This window comes from Vombatus ursinus, unplaced genomic scaffold (genome assembly GCF_900497805.2).
Source record: "Vombatus ursinus unplaced genomic scaffold, bare-nosed wombat genome assembly UNPS02014808.1, whole genome shotgun sequence".
NCBI lineage: Eukaryota > Metazoa > Chordata > Mammalia > Diprotodontia > Vombatidae > Vombatus > Vombatus ursinus.
This window is the reverse complement of record NW_020954586.1, coordinates 2,017,580-2,038,294: the sequence shown is the minus strand read 5'-3', so window position 1 is coordinate 2,038,294 and position 20,715 is coordinate 2,017,580. Positions and strand designations below refer to the sequence as shown.

Genomic DNA, 20,715 nt, shown 5'->3' with positions numbered 1-20,715 from the left:
TGACTGCTAGCTTGCAAACCTGGCTGTCTGGGAGCATGGTTTCTTTGGCAGAAACACAGGAACATTAGGGAGAGGGCTGGGCTTGTTGGAAAGATGGGGAAAGGCTATACAGTAACAGCAATATTATAAAGTAGAGTAACTCTGAAAGACTCAGGAACACTCATTGAGGCACTGTTGTTATTCAGTGGTTTCAGTCTTGTCCAACTCTTCGTGACCCCATTTGGGGTTATTTTCAGCAAAGATTCTGGAGCGGTCTGTCATTTCCTTCTCCAGCTAGTTTTCCAGGACGAGGAAACCGAGGCAAACACGGTGAAGTGACTTGCCCAGGGTAACACAGCTAGTAAGTGTCTGAGGCCAGATTTGAACTCGGGTCTTCCTGATCTCAGGGCTAGCCCTTTGTCCACTGTACCACCTGGCTGTTCTGATGGATGCAGTAACTACCCACAATTTCCAGGGACTGAAGATGAAACCAGATTTTTCCCGCCTGACAGAGAGGTTGTGCATCACAGATGTAGAATGAGGGACACATTTTTGTTTTCTTTTTTAACATTCATTTTTGTTTATTTTGAGTTCCAGATTCTCTCCTGTCTCCAGTCCCTCCCCCACCCATTGAGAAAACAAGCAATATGATATCAGTTATACAAGTGAAGTCATGTAAAACATTTCCATATTAGCCATGTTGCAAAAAAAGAAAAAGAAAAATAACATGCTTCAGTCTGCGCTCAGAGCTCATCAGTTCTCTCTCTGGAGGTGAATAACATTTTTCATCCTGAGTCCTTTGGAATTGTTGTGGATCCTTGTATTGATTAGAGTGGCTAAGTCTCAGTTGATCGTTCTTCCAGTATTGCTGTTACTGTGTAAAATATTCTCCTGGTTCTGTTCACTTCACTTTGCATCAGTTCATATAAGTCTTCCCAGGTTTTTTGGAACCTATCCCCCTCGTCATTTCTTATAGCATGATGTAGTATTCCATCACAATCACATACCACAACTTGTTTAGCTGTTGGATGCCCAACATGCCGATGGGCATCCCCTTAATTTCCAATCCTTTGCCACCACAGAAAGAGCTCCTGTAAATATTTTTGTACATATAGGTCCTTTCCCTTTTTCTTTGATCTCTTTGGGATGCAGACCCAGTTGTGGTATTGTTGAGTCAAAGGATATGCAGAGTTTTATAGCTCTTTCAGAGTAGTTCCAAATTGTTCTCCAGAATGTTTGACCCAGGTCGCAACTCCACCAACACTGCATTAGTGGCCTAGTTTTTCCACATTCTCTCCAGCATTTGTCATTTTCCTTTTCTGTCATGTTAGCCTATCTGATAAGTATGAGGTGGTACCTCAGAGTTGTTTGCATTTCTCTAATTATTAGTGATTTGGAATGTTTTTTTCGTGTTACTATTGATAGCTTTGATTTCTTCTTCTGGAAACTGCCTGTTCATATCCTTTGACCATTTATCAATTGGACACTGGTTTTTATTTCCATAAATTTAACTCAGTTTCCTATATATTTGAGAAATAAGGCCTTTATCAGAGAAACTTGCTGTAAAATTTACACACACACACGTTTCCTGCTTTCCTTCAAATTTCAGAAGCGTTAGTTTTGTTTGTGCAAAGCCTTTTTAATTTCATATAACCAAAATTACCCATTTTACCTCTCATGGTCCTCTCTATGTCTTACTTGGTCGTAAACTCTTCCCTCATCCATGTATCAGACAGGTGATTTTTTTCCATACTCCTCTAATGTGGTTTGAGGTATTGCTCTGTGCCTAGTTCTGCCACACTACTTTCCAGCTTTCCCAGCAGTTTTTGTCAAATAGTGTCCTTGCCTCAAAAACTTAGATCTTTGGGTTTATCAAACATTAAACTGTTATGGTCATTACCTCTGCATATTGTGTGCTTAATCTGTTTCACTAATCAGACCACTCTATTTCTTAGCTCTACCAGTTTTCATGATTACTGCTGTTTGAGATCTGGTACTGCTAGGTTCTCTCTCTTTACTTTTTTTTTTTTCATTGATTCCCTTGATATTCTTGACTTTGTTCTTCCAGATGAATTTGATTGTTATTTTTTCTAGCTCTGTAAAATAGTTCTATGATAGTTTGATTGGTATGACTAGGTAAGAAAATAAATTTAGGTAGAATTGTTCTTTTTATTATATTGGCTCAGCCTACTCATGAACCATTAATGTGTCTCCAGTTCTTCAGGTCTGTCTTTCTTTCTGTAAAAAGTGTTTTGTAATTGTGTTCGTATAGTTCCTGGGTTTGTCTTGTCAGGTAGACTTCCAAATATTTTATATTGTGTGCAGTTATTTTAAATGGAACTTCTCTTTCTATGTCTTCCTGCTAGGTTTTGTTGGTAATACATAGAAATGCTGATGATTTATGTGGGTTTATTTTATGTCCCGCAACTTTGCTAAAGTTGTTAATTGTTTCAAGTAGTATTTTAGTTGATTCTCTAGAATTCTGTACGTATACCATCATATCATCTGCAAAGAGTGATGGTTTTGTTTCCTTATTGCCTATTCTGATTCCTTCAATTTCTTTTTCTTCTCTTACTGCTATGGCTAACATTTCTAGTACAATATTGAATAATGATAGTGATAATGGACATCCGTGCTTCACACCTGATCTTGTTGGGGAGGCTTCAAGTTTATCCCCATTACAGATAATGGTCGCTCTCGGTTTTAGATAGATACTACCTATCATTTGAAGAAAAGCTCCATTAATTCCTATGTTCTCTAGTGTTTTTAATAGGAATGGGTGTGGTATTGTGTCAAAGGCTTTTTCTGTATCTATTGAGATGATATGATTTTTGTTGTTTTTTGTTATTTATGTGGTCTATTATGCTTAATAGTTTTCCTAATATTGAACCAGCCTTCATTCCTGGTATAAATACTACCTGGTCATAGTGTGTGATCTTTGTGGTATATTGCTATAGTCTTTTTTTTTCCCCCTTTGGCTAGGCAATGGGGTTAAGTGACTTGCCCGGGGTCACACAGCTAGTAAGTGTCAAGTGTCTGAGGCCAGATTTGAACTCAGGTCCTCCTGACTCCAGGGCTGGTACTCTATCCAATGCACCACCTAACTGTCCTGCCATAGTCTTTTTGCTAGTATTTTATTTTTGCATCAATATTCATTAGGGAAATTGGTTTGTAGTTTTCTTTCTTTTTTGGCTCTCCCTGCCTTAGGCATCAAAACTATATTTGTGTCATAGAAGGAATTTGGTAGGACTTCTTCTTTACCTATTTTTTCAAATAGTTTATGTAGTATTGGAATTAATTGTTCTTTAAATGTTTAGTCTTGGGGATTTTTTCTTAGGAAGCTCATTTATGTCTTGTTCAATTTCTTTTTCTAAGATAGGGTTATTTAAGTGTTTTATTTCCTCTTCTATTAGTTCTGGCAATTTGTATTTTTATGAACATTCATCCATTTTACTTAGATTGTCAGATTTGTTGGCATATAATTGGGCAAAATTGTTCCTAATAATTGCTTTAATTTCATCTTCATTAGTGGTGCGTTTATCCTTTTAATTTTTGATCCTGGTGATTTAGTTTTCATTTTCTTTTTCTTTTTAAGTCAAATTAACCAGTGGTTTATCTATTTTATTGTTGTTGTTGTTTTATGAAACAGCCTCCTAGCTTTACTTAATAGTTCAGTTTTTCTTTTTGCTTTCAATTTTATTCATCTCTTCTGATATTCAAGATTTCTATTTTATTGTTTAATTGGGAATTTTTCATTTGTTCTTTTTCTGGTTGTTTTTTTCAGTTGTATGTCCAATTCGTTGATCTACTCTTTCTCTTTTTTTATCAATGTAAACATTTAAAGATAGAAGAAAATCCCATAAATACTACTTTGGCTGCATCCCACAAATTTTGGTATGTTGTCATTATCTTTAATGAAATCATTGTTTCTATTTGTTGTTGTTGTTCTTTGATCCACTCATTCTTTAGGATTAGATTATTTAGTTTCCAATTAATTTTTAGTTTCTGCTTCCAAGCCCCTTTATTGAATGTAATTTTTATTGCATTGTAGTCCCAAAAGGGTGCATTTAATATTCCTGCTTTTCTGCATTTGTGAAGTTCTTATGCCCTAATATGTGATCACTTTTTGTGAAGGTAGCATGTGCTACTGAGAAAAAGGTATACTCCTATTCCCTTTCAGTTTTCTCCAGAGGTCTGTCGTAGCTAACTTTTCTAAAATTCTGTGCGTCTCTTTAACTTCTTTCTTATTTATTTTATGGTTAGATTTATCAAGTTCTGAAAGGGGTAAATTGAGATTTTCCCACTAGTATAATTTTACTGTCTAGTTCCTCATGTAATTTATTTAACTTTTCCTTTAAGAATTTTGATGTTCTACCATTTGGTGCACATACATTTATTTAGTATTGATATTACATCATTGTCTATGGTACATTTTAGCAAAATGTAGTTTCCCTGATTATTTTAATTAGGTCTGTTTTCACTCTGAGAGCATGCTTGCTGCCCCTGCCTTTTTTACTAGAAGTGTAATAGATTCTACTCCAGCACCTTACATTAACTCTGTGTATGTCTTTCTCTTTCAAGCGTGTTTCTTGTGAACAACATATTGTTGGATTCTGGTTCCTCATTCTGCTATCTGCTTCTGTTTTATGGGTGAGCTCATCCCATTCACACTCATATTTGTGATTACTGACCATGTGCTTCCCTCCATCCTATTTCCTTCTCTTTATCCTTCTTCTTCTTTTGTATCCTTTCCCATCTCAAAAGTCTGTTTTCTTGTGACGCCTCCTCTCAGTCCCCACTTTCTCTCTGCCCCTTCCCCTTCTTCTTCTGTGTTGGGTAAGACAGACTTCTGTCCCCCACCGAGTGAGTGTGTGTGTGTGTGTGTGTCCGTCCTTCCCTCTTTGAATCTGTTCTGATGAGAATGAGGTTCAAGCATTGCCTGCCCTCCCAAAAACATACTACCCCCATACATTTTTTGGCAGACCACAAACTGTCGTGTGTTTTATTTTTCTTTACTTTTCTCTTTTTGAAAATATGGGAGTAAGTCAGAGGGGAGAGGCTGGGGATACAGCTAGGGTAGTCCAGAGAGAAAGGAAGGAGGGAAGGAAGGAAGGAGTTAATGTACAGAAGGGGAGGAAGGGGCAGAGGTGGTGGAGGAGGAAGAATCATGATTTATGGGGCACCTCCTGTATGCCCGGTACTTTGCTGAGCGCTTGTAAGTATGATTTCATTGCATCCTCACAGCCCTGGGAAGTAGAAGTTCCTCCTTGTTCTTATTTCATAGTTCAGGAAACTGAGGCAGACAGGTTAAGGGGCCTGCCCAGGAGCGCCCCGCCAGAGGCTACGGCTGGCTTTGACTCCTGGCCCAGGGCTCTGTCACCCATGCCAGCAGAAGCCAGAAGGGATTAGAGACGGGCCAGGGAGGGCTGCAAGGCAGAACTGACTCGTGTTCAGAGGCCGCTGTAGGGCGCAGATCCCTTTTCCGTTTCACCACAGAACCCATCTCCTTTGGCGCTCTCCGGGGCTCTCCCGGCGCCCAGCGCCAGCTGGTTTGGGGTTTGCTCCTTTTTCTTCCTGTTTACGCTGTTTGGGCGAGCGTGTGCGTCGGCTCGCGGCTCTGGCCGCCTGTTCTGCACCAGGCTTCTCCAGGTGCTTCGTTTTTGCCGTTTCCTGTGGCTCAGTCACATTCCTTGGCTCCGCGGCCCAGGGCTTATGTCGGCTCCGGCATCCCGTGTGCGTCTTATAAATAGTCGGCATAGCCGACCCGAAGGAGGAAGAAGCTGCTTGTGGCCGAGCTTTGGCCTTGGTGGGAGAAGGGGCTTTCCAGGGCGGTCGCCACGTTCCCGCTAGAGAAGGCCCCTGCAGTGGCGTGTCCCCGACAGGTGAACATTCGTTTCCTGACAGCCTGGTATTTGCCTTCTTCACTCTTGGCTCAGTCATAACTGACTCTTGGCAAAGTGATGTAAACAGGATGTTGAATGTTTAAACTAAAATTTAATTGTGGGAAAATGAAACCAGCAGTGGCAGCGGAGGCCAGTTGGGTGATGGGACTTGGGGGTGGGAGCGGATGCCACGCTGTCCTTATCTCCTGGCTCCTCGTCGAGGGGCTGCCTCGGGCCGCGGTGCCCAGTGCCCTGACATTAAAGACAGCCCTGGAAAGCCATGGGACGTTGCCTCTGAGGGAGCTGCCTTGAGTCTCCTGGACCTCAGTTTCTCTGTTTTTAAAAAAGGGATAAGTGGCTTTACCTCCTGACCCAGAAAGGACACTAGGAGGTGAAATCTTGCTAACTGGGCCCCACGAGTGCTCGTTCCCGTCAGGGCGTTCCCTTCTCGTGGTTCTGCAACATCTGACCCCGTGCCCTCTCTGGCTTTCTGGGAGACTGCTGCCCTGTCTGGTCACTCCTCTTCAGTCTGCCGGGTCTGCAGCCGGCTCGTGCCCCATCCTCGGGGTCCCTGGGCTGGGCCCTCTCCTCTTTTTCCTTGACACTCGTACTTGGTGACCTCCCCAGCTCCCGTGGGCTCATTTCCATCCCTGTGCAGATGACTCCCAGATCTGTGTAACCCTCCCCTGACTTCAGCTTCCTGTGGCCCCAGGGCGAGCTCCTGCAGGATCTCAGACTCAGCTTGGCCAGACTCCTCATCCTTCTGAAATCCCCTTTTCCAGGTTTTCAGCCTCAGCTCCTTATTCTCTGCCTGTGTGACCTTGGGCAAGTCACTTAACCTCCCTGGGCCTCAGCTTCCTCTTTTGCCCTTTACAAAGGAGGTTGGAGTAGATGGCCCTGCGTCTCTTCCCTCTCTCCGTGTAGGATCCGTGGTCTTGTCATTTCTGCCGTCATCCTCACTAGTCATCCACCCCTTGAGCCTCCCCCGCCTCTACCCAGCCTCCACTCAGCCACCACAGCGAGCTTCCCCAAGCATGGGTCTCACCATGGCGCCCCATCCTCACTAGTTCTAGTAGCGCATGTGGAAACTTCTGTTTGGCGTTTCAAGCTTTTGATGACCGGCCCTTCCTGCCTTTTCTCGCACCTTGTGGTCCAGCCGTCATGGTCTGGTCCTCACCACCCAGCCCGCATCTCTCATCTCCACACCTTTGCACCGGCTAGTGGCCCCTTTGTGTGCAGTGCCCTCCTTCCTCACCCTTCCTCATCCCAGTCCCAGGGGACTCCCTGGCTTCCTTCCTGCACGAGCAGCTCTGTTGGTGCTCTGTCTGGGTGAGGCCCTGGCACGCACTGGTGGAATGTAAGGCCTTTGAGGGCAAGCCCTATTCCGTTTTTCTGTCTGTGTATCCACAGCACTTAGTACGGTGGCTGGCACATAGGGGGTACTTAGTAAATGTTTGTTGTTGACAAGTGCAGACAGTGACCCCAACAAACTGAATCTGGAGGGGTCGACACAGCATGGGGTCCTCCCAAGAAATAGGAATTTCAAGTATTGTTTTCTTCATTTTTTAAAATGTTTTATTAACTACCCTTTTTAAAAAATGTTACTCACTTTAACAAATAAGTACAACTAAGTAGAGCATGTCAGCCTGTTGGCCATGGCCACAGCTTGGGGACGCCTCCCTGTGCCACTGCAGGCCGACTGGCCCCACTGAGACCGCATTGCCCACCTGCACGGGCGTGGTGAGGCCCTCGGGTATTACTGGGCTTGCTCGGCTTCTTTCTCTCTGACTCCATCATCCCAAGCTTCCGAATCCTTTGGGTTTGTCGTGTCTGAGGGTCTGCTAAGATTCTGTCACGGTCATAATGTGCCCCTGTTCATTCAGGCCCTCCCCAGGCGGGGACAGCTCTGTGGCTACAGGAAATGCCTCTGGACACACTTGGGTCTGTGGGCCCATTTCCCTCTCCTGGGGGTGTATGCCTTGCTCAGAGGGGATGGGCAGGCTATGGACTTTTCAGTGTAATTCCAAGCTGTTTTTGAAAATGGTCGGCCCACTTAGACGCGGCACCTACATTCCCGTGGAAGGCCTTTGCCGTTGGGGGTTTTGTCCTGGATGATATGGAGGGGAGTGGGGAAGTGAAGGTAGGGCCCATTGATTTCTTAACGAGATAGGAGGCGGGTCACGTGTTTCCAGCATGAGGTCAGAGCGGGCCAGCTCCTTGTGGGACGCAGAGTCAGTACGATAAGAAGAGAAACGTCGTTCAGTCGCTCTGCCTGCCCAGCTGAGGGGAGCTGCAGTTACCGTCACAGATTCCAGCCAGGCGCAGTCAGCTTGATAGCACAGCTTTCTCCAGCGATGCTGGGTGCCCTGGGAGCAGGAACAGATTTGGGTCTCGGGATGAGGCTGACATGACCTCGGGTCGGAGGGCATAAACCAAAGGGTCCATTCCAGCTGCCTCTGACTTCATGGAGGCGGAGACGCAGGTCACTGGTTCAGTGTGCATGATCAGGGAAGGTCAGAGAGTAGAAGTGGAAGCCACAGGATTCCGGAGCCCGTGGAACCGCACGAGACCTGAGATGTACCTGGAGCCTGGGCAGCTGCCACAGGGTGGAGGGGAAGGATGACCTCGTGTGGCCGTGTTCTAGGCTGGGAGGGAAAGGACGGAAACGTCAGTGCCGGCAGCCACACTGGGAGCAGATCACTGGGCACCGGTGGGCCTGGGGCAGCTTTTTGAACAGAGCTCCCTCTTTCGCTTTCACGAGCTGCATAAGTGTGCCTCGGTCAGCCGCCATCAGAAAACTGCCTCCGACCGCTGTCACCCGCTGACCATCCCGGTGACCCAGGGGCAGTCAGTCGCTTTTGCTCAGTCTTGGGGCCCCTTCTCAAGTTCAGTTGATAAGAGAAAACCCTCGCAAGTGTTTGCTTCTCTCATATAGTCTGTGACTGAGTAGATTTTAGTCCATCAGAGAGCTGGGATTCTATCTCCTGGTGCAGACCTTAACTCCTCCCCACAGCTCAGGCTGTGGACGTGCCCCTCTGGCCTGGGCGGAGTCTGCCAGAGCTGTACCCTGCTGGCATAACCTTGGAGAGTGCCCCGGTGAGCCCGGAGAGGGGGCCCTGAAGGGAGAGGCCTCGGAGGCTCACTGGCCTCCCCACAATAACACGCCATCCAGGCTCCCTCCGTCTGTTTTCTCGTCCAGTGGCCTCCTGTTGCCTTCGGGACCAACTATGAGGAGCGTTTGAAGCTCCTTTCAGCTTGTCCTCTTCCTGCTTTTCCTTCCCATCTCCAGGCCATTGCACCATCTGTATTTCACGCCTGCAGTGCTCTCCCCCCATCTCCGCCTCTTGCAGTCCCAGGCTTCCTTCTGGGCTCGGCTCGAACGTCACCTTCCCCAGCTCTGAGGCCTGAATTGTCTTACAAAGACCTGCCGGGAGCACACCTGTTTTTATTCCCATTTTTCACGTGGATAAACTGAGACTCTGATTGGTTAAACTACTTGCTCGGAATCATAAAGCAAGTAAGTGACATAGCCAAGCTTCACAAGCAGCGAGGGGATATCCCAATAAGAAGAACGGGCCTGTAGTCAGGAAGATCTGAATTCAGATCCAGCTGCAGGTACTTACTAGCTGTGTGACCTTGGATGGGTCACTTAACCTTGTCTGCCTTGGTTTCCTCATCTGTAAAATGGAGATAATAATAATCTCTACCTCCCAGGGTGGTTGTGAGGCTCTTTGTAAAATGCTTAGCACAGTGCCTGGCACATAGTAGGTGCTCTATACATTCTTATTCTGTGCCTCAGTTTCCCTCTGTCAAACCCAGGCCTTCTGGATCCAAACCTATTTCCACTTATTGCCTCTTGTCCTTAGAGCTAACATCTGTAAACACAGCAAAGGGTAATGCACCAGACCCCGTGAAGCTCTAGCCCCAAAGCCTTCCTGTTGTCATCCCTAGGCCGTGGTTGGCTGCCAGAAGACTCCGGGAACCCCCAGATTAGGCAAAGCCGGCACCTGGTGTGATGAGCCTGGTTTCTACCGGGATATCAGGACCTTTGTCACATTGGTGTGAAAGACTGAAAAAGCAGAACGGCCCAAAGCCTGAGCGTGGCACTGGGGGCCAGGGAGCCGGGCCAGGCCTTCATTACCTGGGGTCCTCAGGGCTCCGGGGCAGGGGCGGGGGCAGGAACGCCAGCACGGAATCAGAATGGCTTCTCTGCAGGTACAAGAAAGTGTTTCCTTCTTTGGACCAATTCATTCTAAATTGAGAAATCAGCTTTGAATTTAAAAAGCAGGAAATCTCATGTTTCTTTTCTAGTCCATGAATAAACAGGAAAAGGAAGGAGGCGAAGAGCGAGTTAGATGCTAATGTTTCCCATTTCTAAAGCTGACCTGGCTAAATGTCTGAGCTTTCATTTTTTGTGTGAAAATGTCTTATTTCCCATTCATAGCCAAAGTGGTTAAAAATCCAGAAATACATCTCCATCTGGACGATCTAACTTGGAGCGTCTCGCATGTCTTTGGAGCGGCTTCATTTCTCCTTTGCTCCTAGAGCGCAGCGCCTTCTCTGACGTGGGCACGCCGTGCTGGGCGGTCCTGTGCCAGCATCTCCCAGGTCTCACAATCCATTCCAAAGCCCTTAAGGGAGACCTTGGGAGTGTCCTTGTATCTCTTCTGCCCAGCGTGTGAATGCTTGCCCTGTGCGAGCTCTCCATAAAGCAGTCTTTTTGACAAGCGAGCATTTTGCATTCGAGCAGCCTGGCCAGCCCGTGGGAGCTGTGCTCTCTGCAGTAGGGTCTGAATGTTTGGCGGTATAGTCCGTGAAAGGACCTTGGTGCCTGGTACCTTATCCTGCCAGGTGATCTTCAGAATCTTCCCAAGACGATTCCAGTGGAAGCGATTCTGTGTCCTGGCCTGGCGCTGTCCAGATTTCATAGGCAATTGGACTGATATCTCTAGTGCAGAGCATTCTGCTTCAGCCTGAGGATTCAGAGATGGGTCAAACTGAGACTGCCCTGCCCTCGTGGGGCTTATGATCTGATGACCTTTGTACAGACATCTGTGTATGAAGTGGGGGTTTGGAGAGCTGGACGGGGTCAGCGATGGCTGCCCGCTGCCCAGCCGGCCACTGTGAATGAAAACCACCGAATGCCATGCCGTTTCTTTATGTCAGCATGGAATTCATCTTTGCACCGTCATCATGGCTTTCAGGTGAATAATGTTGTGCACTTATGATGCAGCTCAGAATTACAGAGAATAAGAATGAAAGGCCAGCTTCCAAGAAGGAACTTACTTTAATTGGTTTTTCTACTGAGAATTTTCTTGAGTAGATACTTAAGAAGAATCTCTCTTCAAAGTCAGTTCTCCCCAGGCTTCGCAGGGCATGCCAGGGTGGGGCGGTTTGTGGCTGACCAGCCTGGGCTGGTCTTGAGGCCTCGGTGGGCACGAGGCTGCTGTTAGCATCTTAGAAGGAGCATGATCCAGCCTTCAAATGTTCCTGTGAACATTCCTCAAGAATCCCTGATCTGCACAGGAACCAGTGAGGACTCCTGAGTGTGCCCAGGGCCACAGGGTTTAGAGCTGCGTGGGAGCAGAAGGGGTCCCAAGGCCTGCAGAGGTGGGCTGACTCAGCTCTTCAGACTCCAGATCCCACGCTCCTTCCACCAGACTGGTCCTCCATGAGCAGGCAGGCCCATCTGTCAGGCAGCCTGCCGTCTCTTCCTTTTGTCGAGCATTTTCCTGAACATGTTGTCATTTCTATCTGACGGCCACGGGGCTTCCAAGTTTGAAGGGAGGCCTGGTTTTTTGTGCTGGGCTCCATTCTTTCTGGGGCCAAATGCATTTCCTGCATCACCTTGCTGAGGGGGGCCGGGAACTGATTTGAAAAAGCCAGGGGCACCTCTGGGCCCTCTCTGCCACGTAAGGAGCCCAGTGGCCTTGTTCATTCTCTCTCTCTTCCCACAATGACCCAGAGGGTGTTGGTCAGTCCTCAGCCAAGGAACCAGTGAGTATGACCACAGACAAAAGCATGGGGGGGAGGGGCGCCTTCACCTCCCAGACTCGCTGTCCTGCCTTCATTCAACTGATTGCTCATCTCTTCAGAGGAATCAGGAATGATCCTCATGCCCAGGAATCTACTAGATTACCATTGAGATTTTGTGTTCATAGCTCTGTGTCCGCTAGCTGAGCTGGGCCTGGAGTCAGGAAGACTTACTTGTCTGGGTGACCCTGGTCAGGTCATTCAGCCTCTGTCTGCCTCAGCTTCCTCAGCTGTAAAATGAGGACAATTATAGCTCCTACCTCCCAGAATTGTTGTGAGCATCAAATAAGATGACAATTGCAAAGCATTTCGCACAGCGCCTAGCGCGTAGTAGGTACTGTATCAGTACTAGCTGTTTTTACTGTGATTTAAGAGATAGGCGGTTTTTACAGTGTCTTGATTTCTCATAAAGTCACTAGCTTCCAAATGCTCTATTCTAATTTTTAAGAAGGTATTTTCTTCAGTAATCTTTTGGACTTCCTTTTCCATTTGGCCAATTTTGCTTTTTAGGGCATTCTTCTCCTCGTTGGCTTTTTGGACCTCTTTTGCCATTTGAATTAGGCTATTTTTTAAGGTGTTATTTTCTTCAGTATTTTTCTGGGTCTCCTTTAGCAGGCTGTTGACTCGTTTTGCATGATTTTCTTGCATCACTCTCATTTTTTCTTCTACTTCTCTTACTTGCTTCTCAAAATCCCTTTTGAGCTCTTCCAAGGCCTGAGACTGATTCATATTCTTCTTGGAGGCCTTGCATGCAGGAGCTTTGGCTTCATTGTCTTCTTCTGGTTGCATGTTTTGATCTTCTTTGTCATCAAAGTAAGATAATATAGTCTGACTCTTTTTGCGCTGCTTGCTCATGATCCCGGCCAATTACTTGAGTTTTAAACTCTTTGTTAAGGTGAAAGTCGGTTTCCAATGTGGAGAATGCACTGTCCCAAGCTTCGGGGGTTTGTACAGCTGTTTTCAGAGGTACCTCTAGGGACCTGAAAATTTTCAGTTCTTCCAAGGTGCTATGATAAGGGGCGAGGTGTTTCCCTTCCACCACCACAACAAGCTCCACCATACCAGCATTTCTCCTCACCCCAGGACCTCCCCTCAGAACTGTGACCCAGATCCAAGCACGGGCAAAGCAAGAGATTCCTGCCTCAGCACTGGCAAAGAGATCCCTGCAGCCCCCTCTGATCAGCCACTCAATTCCCCCTCAGTCTGTGGGTCGAAAGCTCAGAAGCCAGCCGCTGCCCTTGGGGTGGCTGAGATCTAGCTTCTTCTCTCACCGCAGTCACAGACTTTTCCCACTGACCTTCTAAGTTGTCTTGGGCGTTCTTGGGTTGAGAGAAGTCTGGAAACCGCCACAGCTGCCCTCGATTCAGTCCTCTGAAGCCTGCTCCAGGGTCGCTGTGGCCTATGCGCCCATGTCAAACTGCGCTCTTCTCCCTACCCGGCGCAATATACCTTTCCGATCAGCCATCCAGGCTGTCTTGGGCTGGAAGTTTGTTTCACTCTGTCTTTTTGTGGATTCTGCTGCTTTAGAATTTGTTTAGAGCCATTTTATGTAGGTATTTGGAAGGGTTGGGGGGGAGAGCTCACGCAAGTCACTGCTTTCCCTCCGCCATCTTCCTCTGCCCCTCCAAGATAGGCGGTTTTTAATCCAGGAGGTCTGACCCTGCTAACAACAGAAAGCTTCTCCTTCACTACCTGTGTGACCATGGGTGACTCCCTGCCCCTTCCTGGGGCTCAGTTTCCTCGTCTGTAAAAGAAGGGGCTTCTGCTTGGTGGTCCTTTGAGGTGCCCGTGTCCATGATCTTGTGAACTGCGGTCAGAGCTGAAAGGACGCGGGAGGGCTTCCTGCCTGTGACACTGCCCGCTGCTGTCCTTCCAGACAGATCCCTCTGAGGTGTAGGGGCAGTGTTGGTGCTGTGGCACTCGAGTTATCACGAAACCGGTTCCAGCCCTGGTCGCCCTCGGGCTGCTTCGCACCAGAGACCTTTTTCTGGTTCTCTTCTTAACCTGTGTCTGTTCTGAGCCGCAGGCAGCATCCTGCGGTGTTGGTGGGAGCCCCCAGAAAGGGGGGCAGACTTTGACAGGTCCCAGAGGAGCGCGTGGCCTCCCTCCCAGATCTCTTCCAGCCTGACTGGACGTTTCTTGTATGCCTGTTGTGGTTTGCTTGCCCGCTCCCCTGCCCCCGAAGGCAGGCACTGCTTCTGGGCTTTCTCACCTCCTCTAAGCTGAGGTTGGAGCCTGGCAGGTTCGTGGGGGTTTTTGAGTCGTTTCCATGGTGCCCGACTCTCCGTGACTATTCAGGGTTTTCTTGGTAGAGATGCTGGAGTGGCCTGCCATTTCTTCTCCAGCCTATTTTATAGATGAGGATACAGTAGGTGCTTAATAAATGCTTGTTAACAGAATGGCTGCCAGAACCCCTCAAAAGAAAATTGTTGCTAGGGAAAAAGCCCTTTAAAGAACAACAAAGAAGTGAGCAGCGTGATGATAAAATACCCAAACTGCTCCTGACGGCTCTGACTGGACTATCCTTCCCTCTCCCCCAGGTCATCACTCCATGTCGGAAGCTTATCTTGTGCGCCGATAACAGGAAGGAGATGGAGGACTGGATCGCGGCCCTGAAGACTGTGCAGAACCGGGAGCACTTTGAGGTGGCACGAGGATTCTTCTGACCGGGTGAAGGGTGGGGGTAGGGCGTCCTTGGCAGCCTGGGGACCCTTCCCAGAATCACGATTCTGTAGGAGAGGGGAGCGTTCTGTTAGAGGTCAGGGAAGACAAGGAGCTTAAGTTGTCCTCTCTGTGGACCCCGGGTTAAGAAGCCCCCTCCTCGACATCCACTGCCTCTGTGAGCCGTGCGCTGGGCTTCATGCCCGTGAGAGGCTCCGTCCCGAGGCGGGCTCCCCCGTGCACAGGGGCTCCCACACCCCTTGGGTCCAAGCCTGCTGGCCCCATCCACACTGGGTCCTAGCCAGCTAGGCTGGGGAACTATTTTAGCTTGTTTCCGCTTAGGACCCTTGGGACGTTTGCGGGGGCAGGGCATGTGTCCCCAGTCCCTCTTTCACTCAACACGTTTACCTTGCCCTCCCAGTCCACCCAGTACAGCATGGACCACTTCTCGGGCATGCACAATTGGTACGCCTGCTCCCACGCGAGGCCCACGTACTGCAACGTGTGCCGGGAGGCGCTCTCTGGGGTCACGTCCCATGGGCTGTCTTGTGAAGGTATGTGGGGAAACTGAGGCTGAGCTTGCCAGACTGACGGCCCAAGAGACAGAGCTGAGACTGGATCTCGGGCCCGCAGCTCTGCCCACAGTGTCCCTTATGTCCCTTTACCAGCCTGTTGCTGAGGCACCCAGGGGCTTGGCATCGAAGTGGACATCATGACCCCGGGGCTGACCGTACCTGAGAGCACAAGCGAAATGGGGGGTGGTCTCTCCGTGGGTCCTACAGCGGGCCCTGGGGGGATGGAACGGGCCCTTGTCCTAACCAGGTGGTCAGGGGAAGGGGCTGGCACACTGGAAGCGCCAAATTCACCAGCGAGAGCTCGCCTCTGACCAGGGCTTGAGGTTTGCTGTGGCCTTTACATGGCAGGGAGCTGCTGCTGCTGGATTATTGTCCCCATTTTACAGATGAGGAAACTGGGGCTGAGAGCGGTCCCATGACCAGAAGGGTGTGAGGTGGGATTAAAACTCAGGTCCTGTGGACTCTGAGCCCATGGCCCTGACCACTACACCACCCAGCCAGCTGGCTGCCTCCAGGCTTGGGGCCTGACTGCTGGGCCTCGCTTCTCATCAGGCCCTGCCACACATACATCTGGCAGCATTTCAGACAATGCCGCTTTTGGGGGGACAGTAATCAGTCATTTTGCTTAGACTGAGTACACCAGGTGAAGAAAAGAGAAGGGTGAGGTCAGAAAACAGAGAATCCAGAGCAGGGCCCAGGCCTTGGCCCGCAGGACCCTCCCTCCACTCTCCTGGGCCTTGGGCTGGTCCTCGTCCTTCTCCTGGCGCTGGGGGCAGGGCAGCCTTGCTCCAGGCTGCCCTCCATCGCTGATCCTCCTGCTGGGCCCCCTTCACTGTCCACGGGCTACCCAGGAGGCCTCATGGCGGGGCCCAGGCTCCACCCGGGTCTCTCCCTCTACTTTACTCCCCAGTGTGCAAGTTCAAAGCCCACAAGCGCTGCGCTGTCCGGGCAACCAACAACTGCAAGTGGACGACACTGGCTTCTATCGGAAAGGACATCCGAGAGGACGAGGACGGGGTAGGAGCCGCGCCTGCCTTGGGTCGGAAGGCCCCGGGTCCCCGTCTGTGTCCTCCCCCAGGTGTCCAGTGAAGGGGGTGGTTGTCCTGGTGCCTGCCTCACTGGGTTGCCCTCACTGAACTGGCAGAAAGGAGCTGGCCTCAGAGGTGTCAGGGTCCCGGGCTCAAGGTGTCAGATCCAAGGCCGCAGAGGCATCAGGGTCCCGGGCCTCGAGGTGTCAGATCCCAGGCCTCGGAGGCGTCAGGGTCCCGGGCCTCGAGGTGTCAGATCCCAGGCCTCGGAGGCGTCAGGGTCCCGGGCCTCGGGTGTCAGATCCCAGGCCTCGGAGGCGTCAGGGTCCCTGACCCCTGCATGGGTATCACAGGTCAAACCTAGGGTCAGCTCATCTCAGAGGGAGCCTTGGCTGAAAGGGCAGCCCTTAGAAGGGCCCTGGAGCTTGCTGGTCTGGACGTCTGGCCAGGCTCCAGCCCATGCTCAGACCCAGAGGGGAACCTCAGCCACTTCTGCGTCTGCTTGCTTTGCAGATCTCGATGCCCCATCAGTGGCTGGAAGGAAACCTCCCCGTGAGCGCCAAGTGCACGGTGTGTGAGAAGACGTGCGGCAGCGTGCTTCGGCTGCAGGACTGGCGCTGCCTCTGGTGTAAGGCCATGGTGAGCCACTGGGCAGCAGGGAGGGGTGGGCCCCCCATCCTGGTTCATTCGTCTCTCAGAGACAGTGAGGCGTGGCAGAGCGAGCCCATGACTTCAGACCAGGGAGCTTGGGTGCGGCCCCGTGGCTGCCCCTTCCAGCGCTGGCTCACTGAGGGTTTTCGTTCTGCCCCTTTCCTCCTGGTCTGTGCCACAGGCTTCCTTTTGCCCTGTGATGCTTGAATGCCCTCACTTTTGGGGAGTCGCTACTAGAGCGTTGCCATTTAAACTTGCATGGCCATGTGTGGGCATCAGATGAGCGTGGGCAGCCTATTGCCTGGGCAGGGGACCCTTCGTGTCCTGTTAGAAAAAGAGCGAGGCTTTAGAAGCTCTCCTGAGAAAGGGTCAGCGGGGGCCAGTGTTGGCCATGACCAAGCAGGGATTTGAGAAGGGAGGAGCCCAGCCTTATGGTCTGTCTAAATTATATCACCTGATTTAGGCTGGACATCTACAGTTGGTGGCACGGGGGCAGAGCACTGGGCCAAACATGTCCTCACACACCTACTTAGTTCTGTATACCCAGACAGGTCACTTAACCTCTGCTTGCCTCAGTTTCCTCATCTGTAAAACGGGTAATAATAGCCCCTACCTCCAGGGGAGGGGGGAAGGTGTTGTGAGGGCCAAATGAGATAACAGTTGTCCAGTGCTAAGTACAGTGCCCGGCACATAGTAGGCCCTGTATAAATGGTGATTCTGTTCTCCTTCCCCTGGTTCCAAAGAACTAGGGACCAGCTATGTCCTAAGCTCTGCTAGGAGAGTAATTTTAAAGTGGTGGTCATTGGATCATGGATTGCCGGCCAGAAGGGGCCTTAGAGACCATCGAGTCTCACCCTCTCATCCTATAGATGAGGAAACTGAGGCAGAGAGAGGTGAAGTGGGTGTGTGAGGCAGGCCTCAGACCAGGCTCCCTGACTCGGAAGCCAGGGTCCCAGCCACCCCAGGGGATTCCAGATGTCCGTGGAGATTCTCTAAGAAGAGTTGGGCAGCGGCAGCAGCTTTGACCTCAGGGGCCTCTGGGACACATTCCGGTGCCACGAAAGTCGCTGCCATTCTGGGGCAGCCTCCAGAGCCCCAGTGATGCTCGCTGCTGCCTGCCAGCCCCCCGTCGCCTTCTGGAGCCTCCAGGTCAGCGAGAGAAGACCCTGGCTGGCTTGTCCCATTTATTCACAGGAGCTTGCCTAGGCTAGCAGCCCAGCTGTTGGGCCATTTCCCTTCTCCTACACCCTCCTCCCCTTTTGACTGTCCAGATCCTAGGGGCTGGCAGCATGGCCTGGGGGCTGTCTCAGTGTGAGCACTAGATTGTCCTAGGAAGAAGGCACACCTCTTAAGTCAAGGATGTCCCAGAAGGACGTGTGTAGAGGTCACATTGAGCTCAGGTTAAGAAAATCCTTTGAAAGAAGTTAGCTTTTCAGTGAGGAAACATTGGTTAAAGGCTTCTGTGTTAGGGGCCGGGCGGGCAGGGTCCCAGGAAGGAAGGAGGAAAAAGAAGTGGCTAGGAGGTGCCACAGTGCAGAGAGCCCCAGGCCTGGAGTTTGGAAGAACCGAGTTCTAATTCAGCCTCAGACACTCATCAGCTGTGTAACCCAGGGCAAGCCACTTAAGCACTGTGGGCCTCAGTTTCCTTATCTGTAAGATGGGGATCATCATAGCAGCCACCTCCCGGAGCTGTCGTGGGCTCCAACAAGCCCTTGTAATCCATGAGGCACCATCCAAATGTGAGCTGGTGTCCTCATCCATTATTGTCAGCGACAGGGGACGCAGCACAGGGTGAGCAGGGACAGATGGCGCACTTAGGTGATCTTAATTACATTCACGTTCCCTCCAAACCTGAAATCCTGAAGGGGGGAGGGCAGGCATTCAGCAGGCAACGATGGGGGGCTGTCCAGAAAAGGCTGGCCGGTCCCTGATGATTGTTGTTTCAGGTACATACGTCGTGCAAGGATTCCCTACTGGCCAAGTGCCCCCTGGGCCTGTGCAAAGTGTCCGTCATTCCCCCGACCGCCCTGAACAGCATCGATTCTGATGGTGTGTATCTGCTGGCCCCCTCCTAGGTCTCTTCCCAGGCTTTGTTATCCAGGCAGGCCCCCCATCCCCCCAGGGTAGCTCCAGAGCAGCCAGGAGAGGAGGTGGGCGAGCGTTTGGCCCCCGAGGAGAAGCCAGGGAGGAGGACACTGGGGGCAGTGAGCTGGTGCTTGGGAAAAGGAGCTTGGGGCATGAGACCTCTGTTGAGGGTGGCAAGATAAGTTCTCGCCATGGTTGATAAGGTTGGAGAGTTAGGGGCCGTCAGCATCACCCCAGGGGTTGGTCAGACTTGATGGCCTGGCCAATGTTCCAGCTGTTAGGATAAACCAGGCCCACACGAGGCTCGCTGCCATGTGCGGGGGTGAGCGGCTTAATTTACTGAATCCAAGTCCGTCAGGAAAGGGACCAGCCCCGGGCAGATGTAATCTGCGTCCGTGGAGGGGGCTGGCTGAGGTTTCAGGTACCAGGTGAGACCAAGCCCCATTGCACTGTAAGTGACAGGGAGGCTGTCCTGGTGAGAAGAGAGGACTTAATGCTGGAGGCAGATGGGGAAAGGCCCAAGGGCTGCAGGCACAGAGGCTCCTTCCTCCATGGGCAGGGAAGCTTACCTACAGGCAGACTGTGGAAGCAAGTGGGAAAGAAAGGGGCCTAGCAGGACCACAGAGCAGGAAGCGTCCGAACACTGCGATCCTGGCTAAGCAAGGAGAGCTTGGTCAGCAGAACCCAGGAGATAGCGTGCAGAAACGGAATAGCCTGGCATTTGATAAGCCCAGAGATTCCGCTGCTGGGGTGAGGATTCAGTATTCAACAAAAACTGTTGGGAAAACTGGAAAAAGCAGTCTGGTCGAAATGAGGTATAGACCAGCATCTCAGGACAGGCATCAGGTGGGTTCATGATGGAGACGTAAAGGGTGACATCATAAGCAAATTTTGGAAGAAATACATCAGTCAGATCTATGAGTAAGGGAAGAGTTCATAATCAAAGAAGAGGTAGAAAAGATCACAGGAGGTAAAATGGACAATTTTTAACATGAAGTTTTTGTACAAACAAAACCAATGCAGCTAAAATTAGAAAAGAAGCAGGTAAATGGGGATGAGGCAGGGGGAATCTTCACAGTGTTTCTGTTAAGGTCTTATTTCTAAGATCTATAGGGAAACTGAGTCAAGTTTATAAGAATAAGAGCATTCCCCAGTTGACAGATAGTTGAAGGATATGTGCCAGTGGTTTTCAGAGGAGGAAATCCAAGCCATCAATAGCCATATAAAAAAAAAAAAATGCTCCAGGTCTCTTCCCTGAGGCCTGGTGGGAAGGACGTTCTTTACAAGCTGAGTCTTCACCATGTTACTGAGTTACCAGAGAGGCTGGGGCCTGTTTGTGTCTGTGTGCCACATGTAGAAATATACCCTTTGGGGGGGTGGGGTTAAGAATTAGCGTTCTTGAAGGAGAGAGTGAGAGAGAAGGGGAGCACCCTTCGTGTTACCTCTTCTAGATTTTGATCACGTCTCCCTTCCTTCTGTGCATCCAGGCTTCTGGAAAGCCACGTGTCCGCCATCTTGTACGAGCCCATTGCTGGTCTTTGTCAATTCCAAAAGTGGAGACAACCAGGGAGTGAAGTTTCTTAGAAGATTCAAACAGCTGCTGAATCCGGCCCAGGTCTTTGACCTCATGAATGGAGGACCCCACCTTGGGTAGGGGCAGAGTCCAGTGGGGCAGGTGGCATGGCAGAGCCTCAGACCCAGGCCAGCTGCAGATGGGAACAGCTCTCCTCTCCTCCTCACTCCTCTCCCCCCTCTTCTCTCTTCTTTCTCTCCCTCTCTTTCTCTCCCCATCCTTCTCTTTCTCTCCCTCTCTTCCTCTCC

At 50.2% G+C, this 20,715-nt stretch overlaps 1 protein-coding gene across 6 annotated transcripts in view; it reads left to right on the top strand.

Moving 5' to 3' along the window:
- The window catches only part of DGKD (diacylglycerol kinase delta), a 128,246-nt gene that overhangs the window by 72,928 nt on the left and 34,603 nt on the right, over nt 1-20,715 (top strand). For all 6 annotated transcript variants that reach the window (XM_027875288.1, XM_027875292.1, XM_027875289.1 and 3 more), the window contains 6 exons: nt 14,435-14,539; nt 14,977-15,109; nt 16,041-16,147; nt 16,672-16,797; nt 18,756-18,858; nt 20,382-20,544. In XM_027875288.1, the coding sequence (XP_027731089.1) occupies nt 14,435-14,539; nt 14,977-15,109; nt 16,041-16,147; nt 16,672-16,797; nt 18,756-18,858; nt 20,382-20,544 (737 nt within the window). The remainder of the gene's footprint in view (nt 1-14,434; nt 14,540-14,976; nt 15,110-16,040; nt 16,148-16,671; nt 16,798-18,755; nt 18,859-20,381; nt 20,545-20,715) is intronic.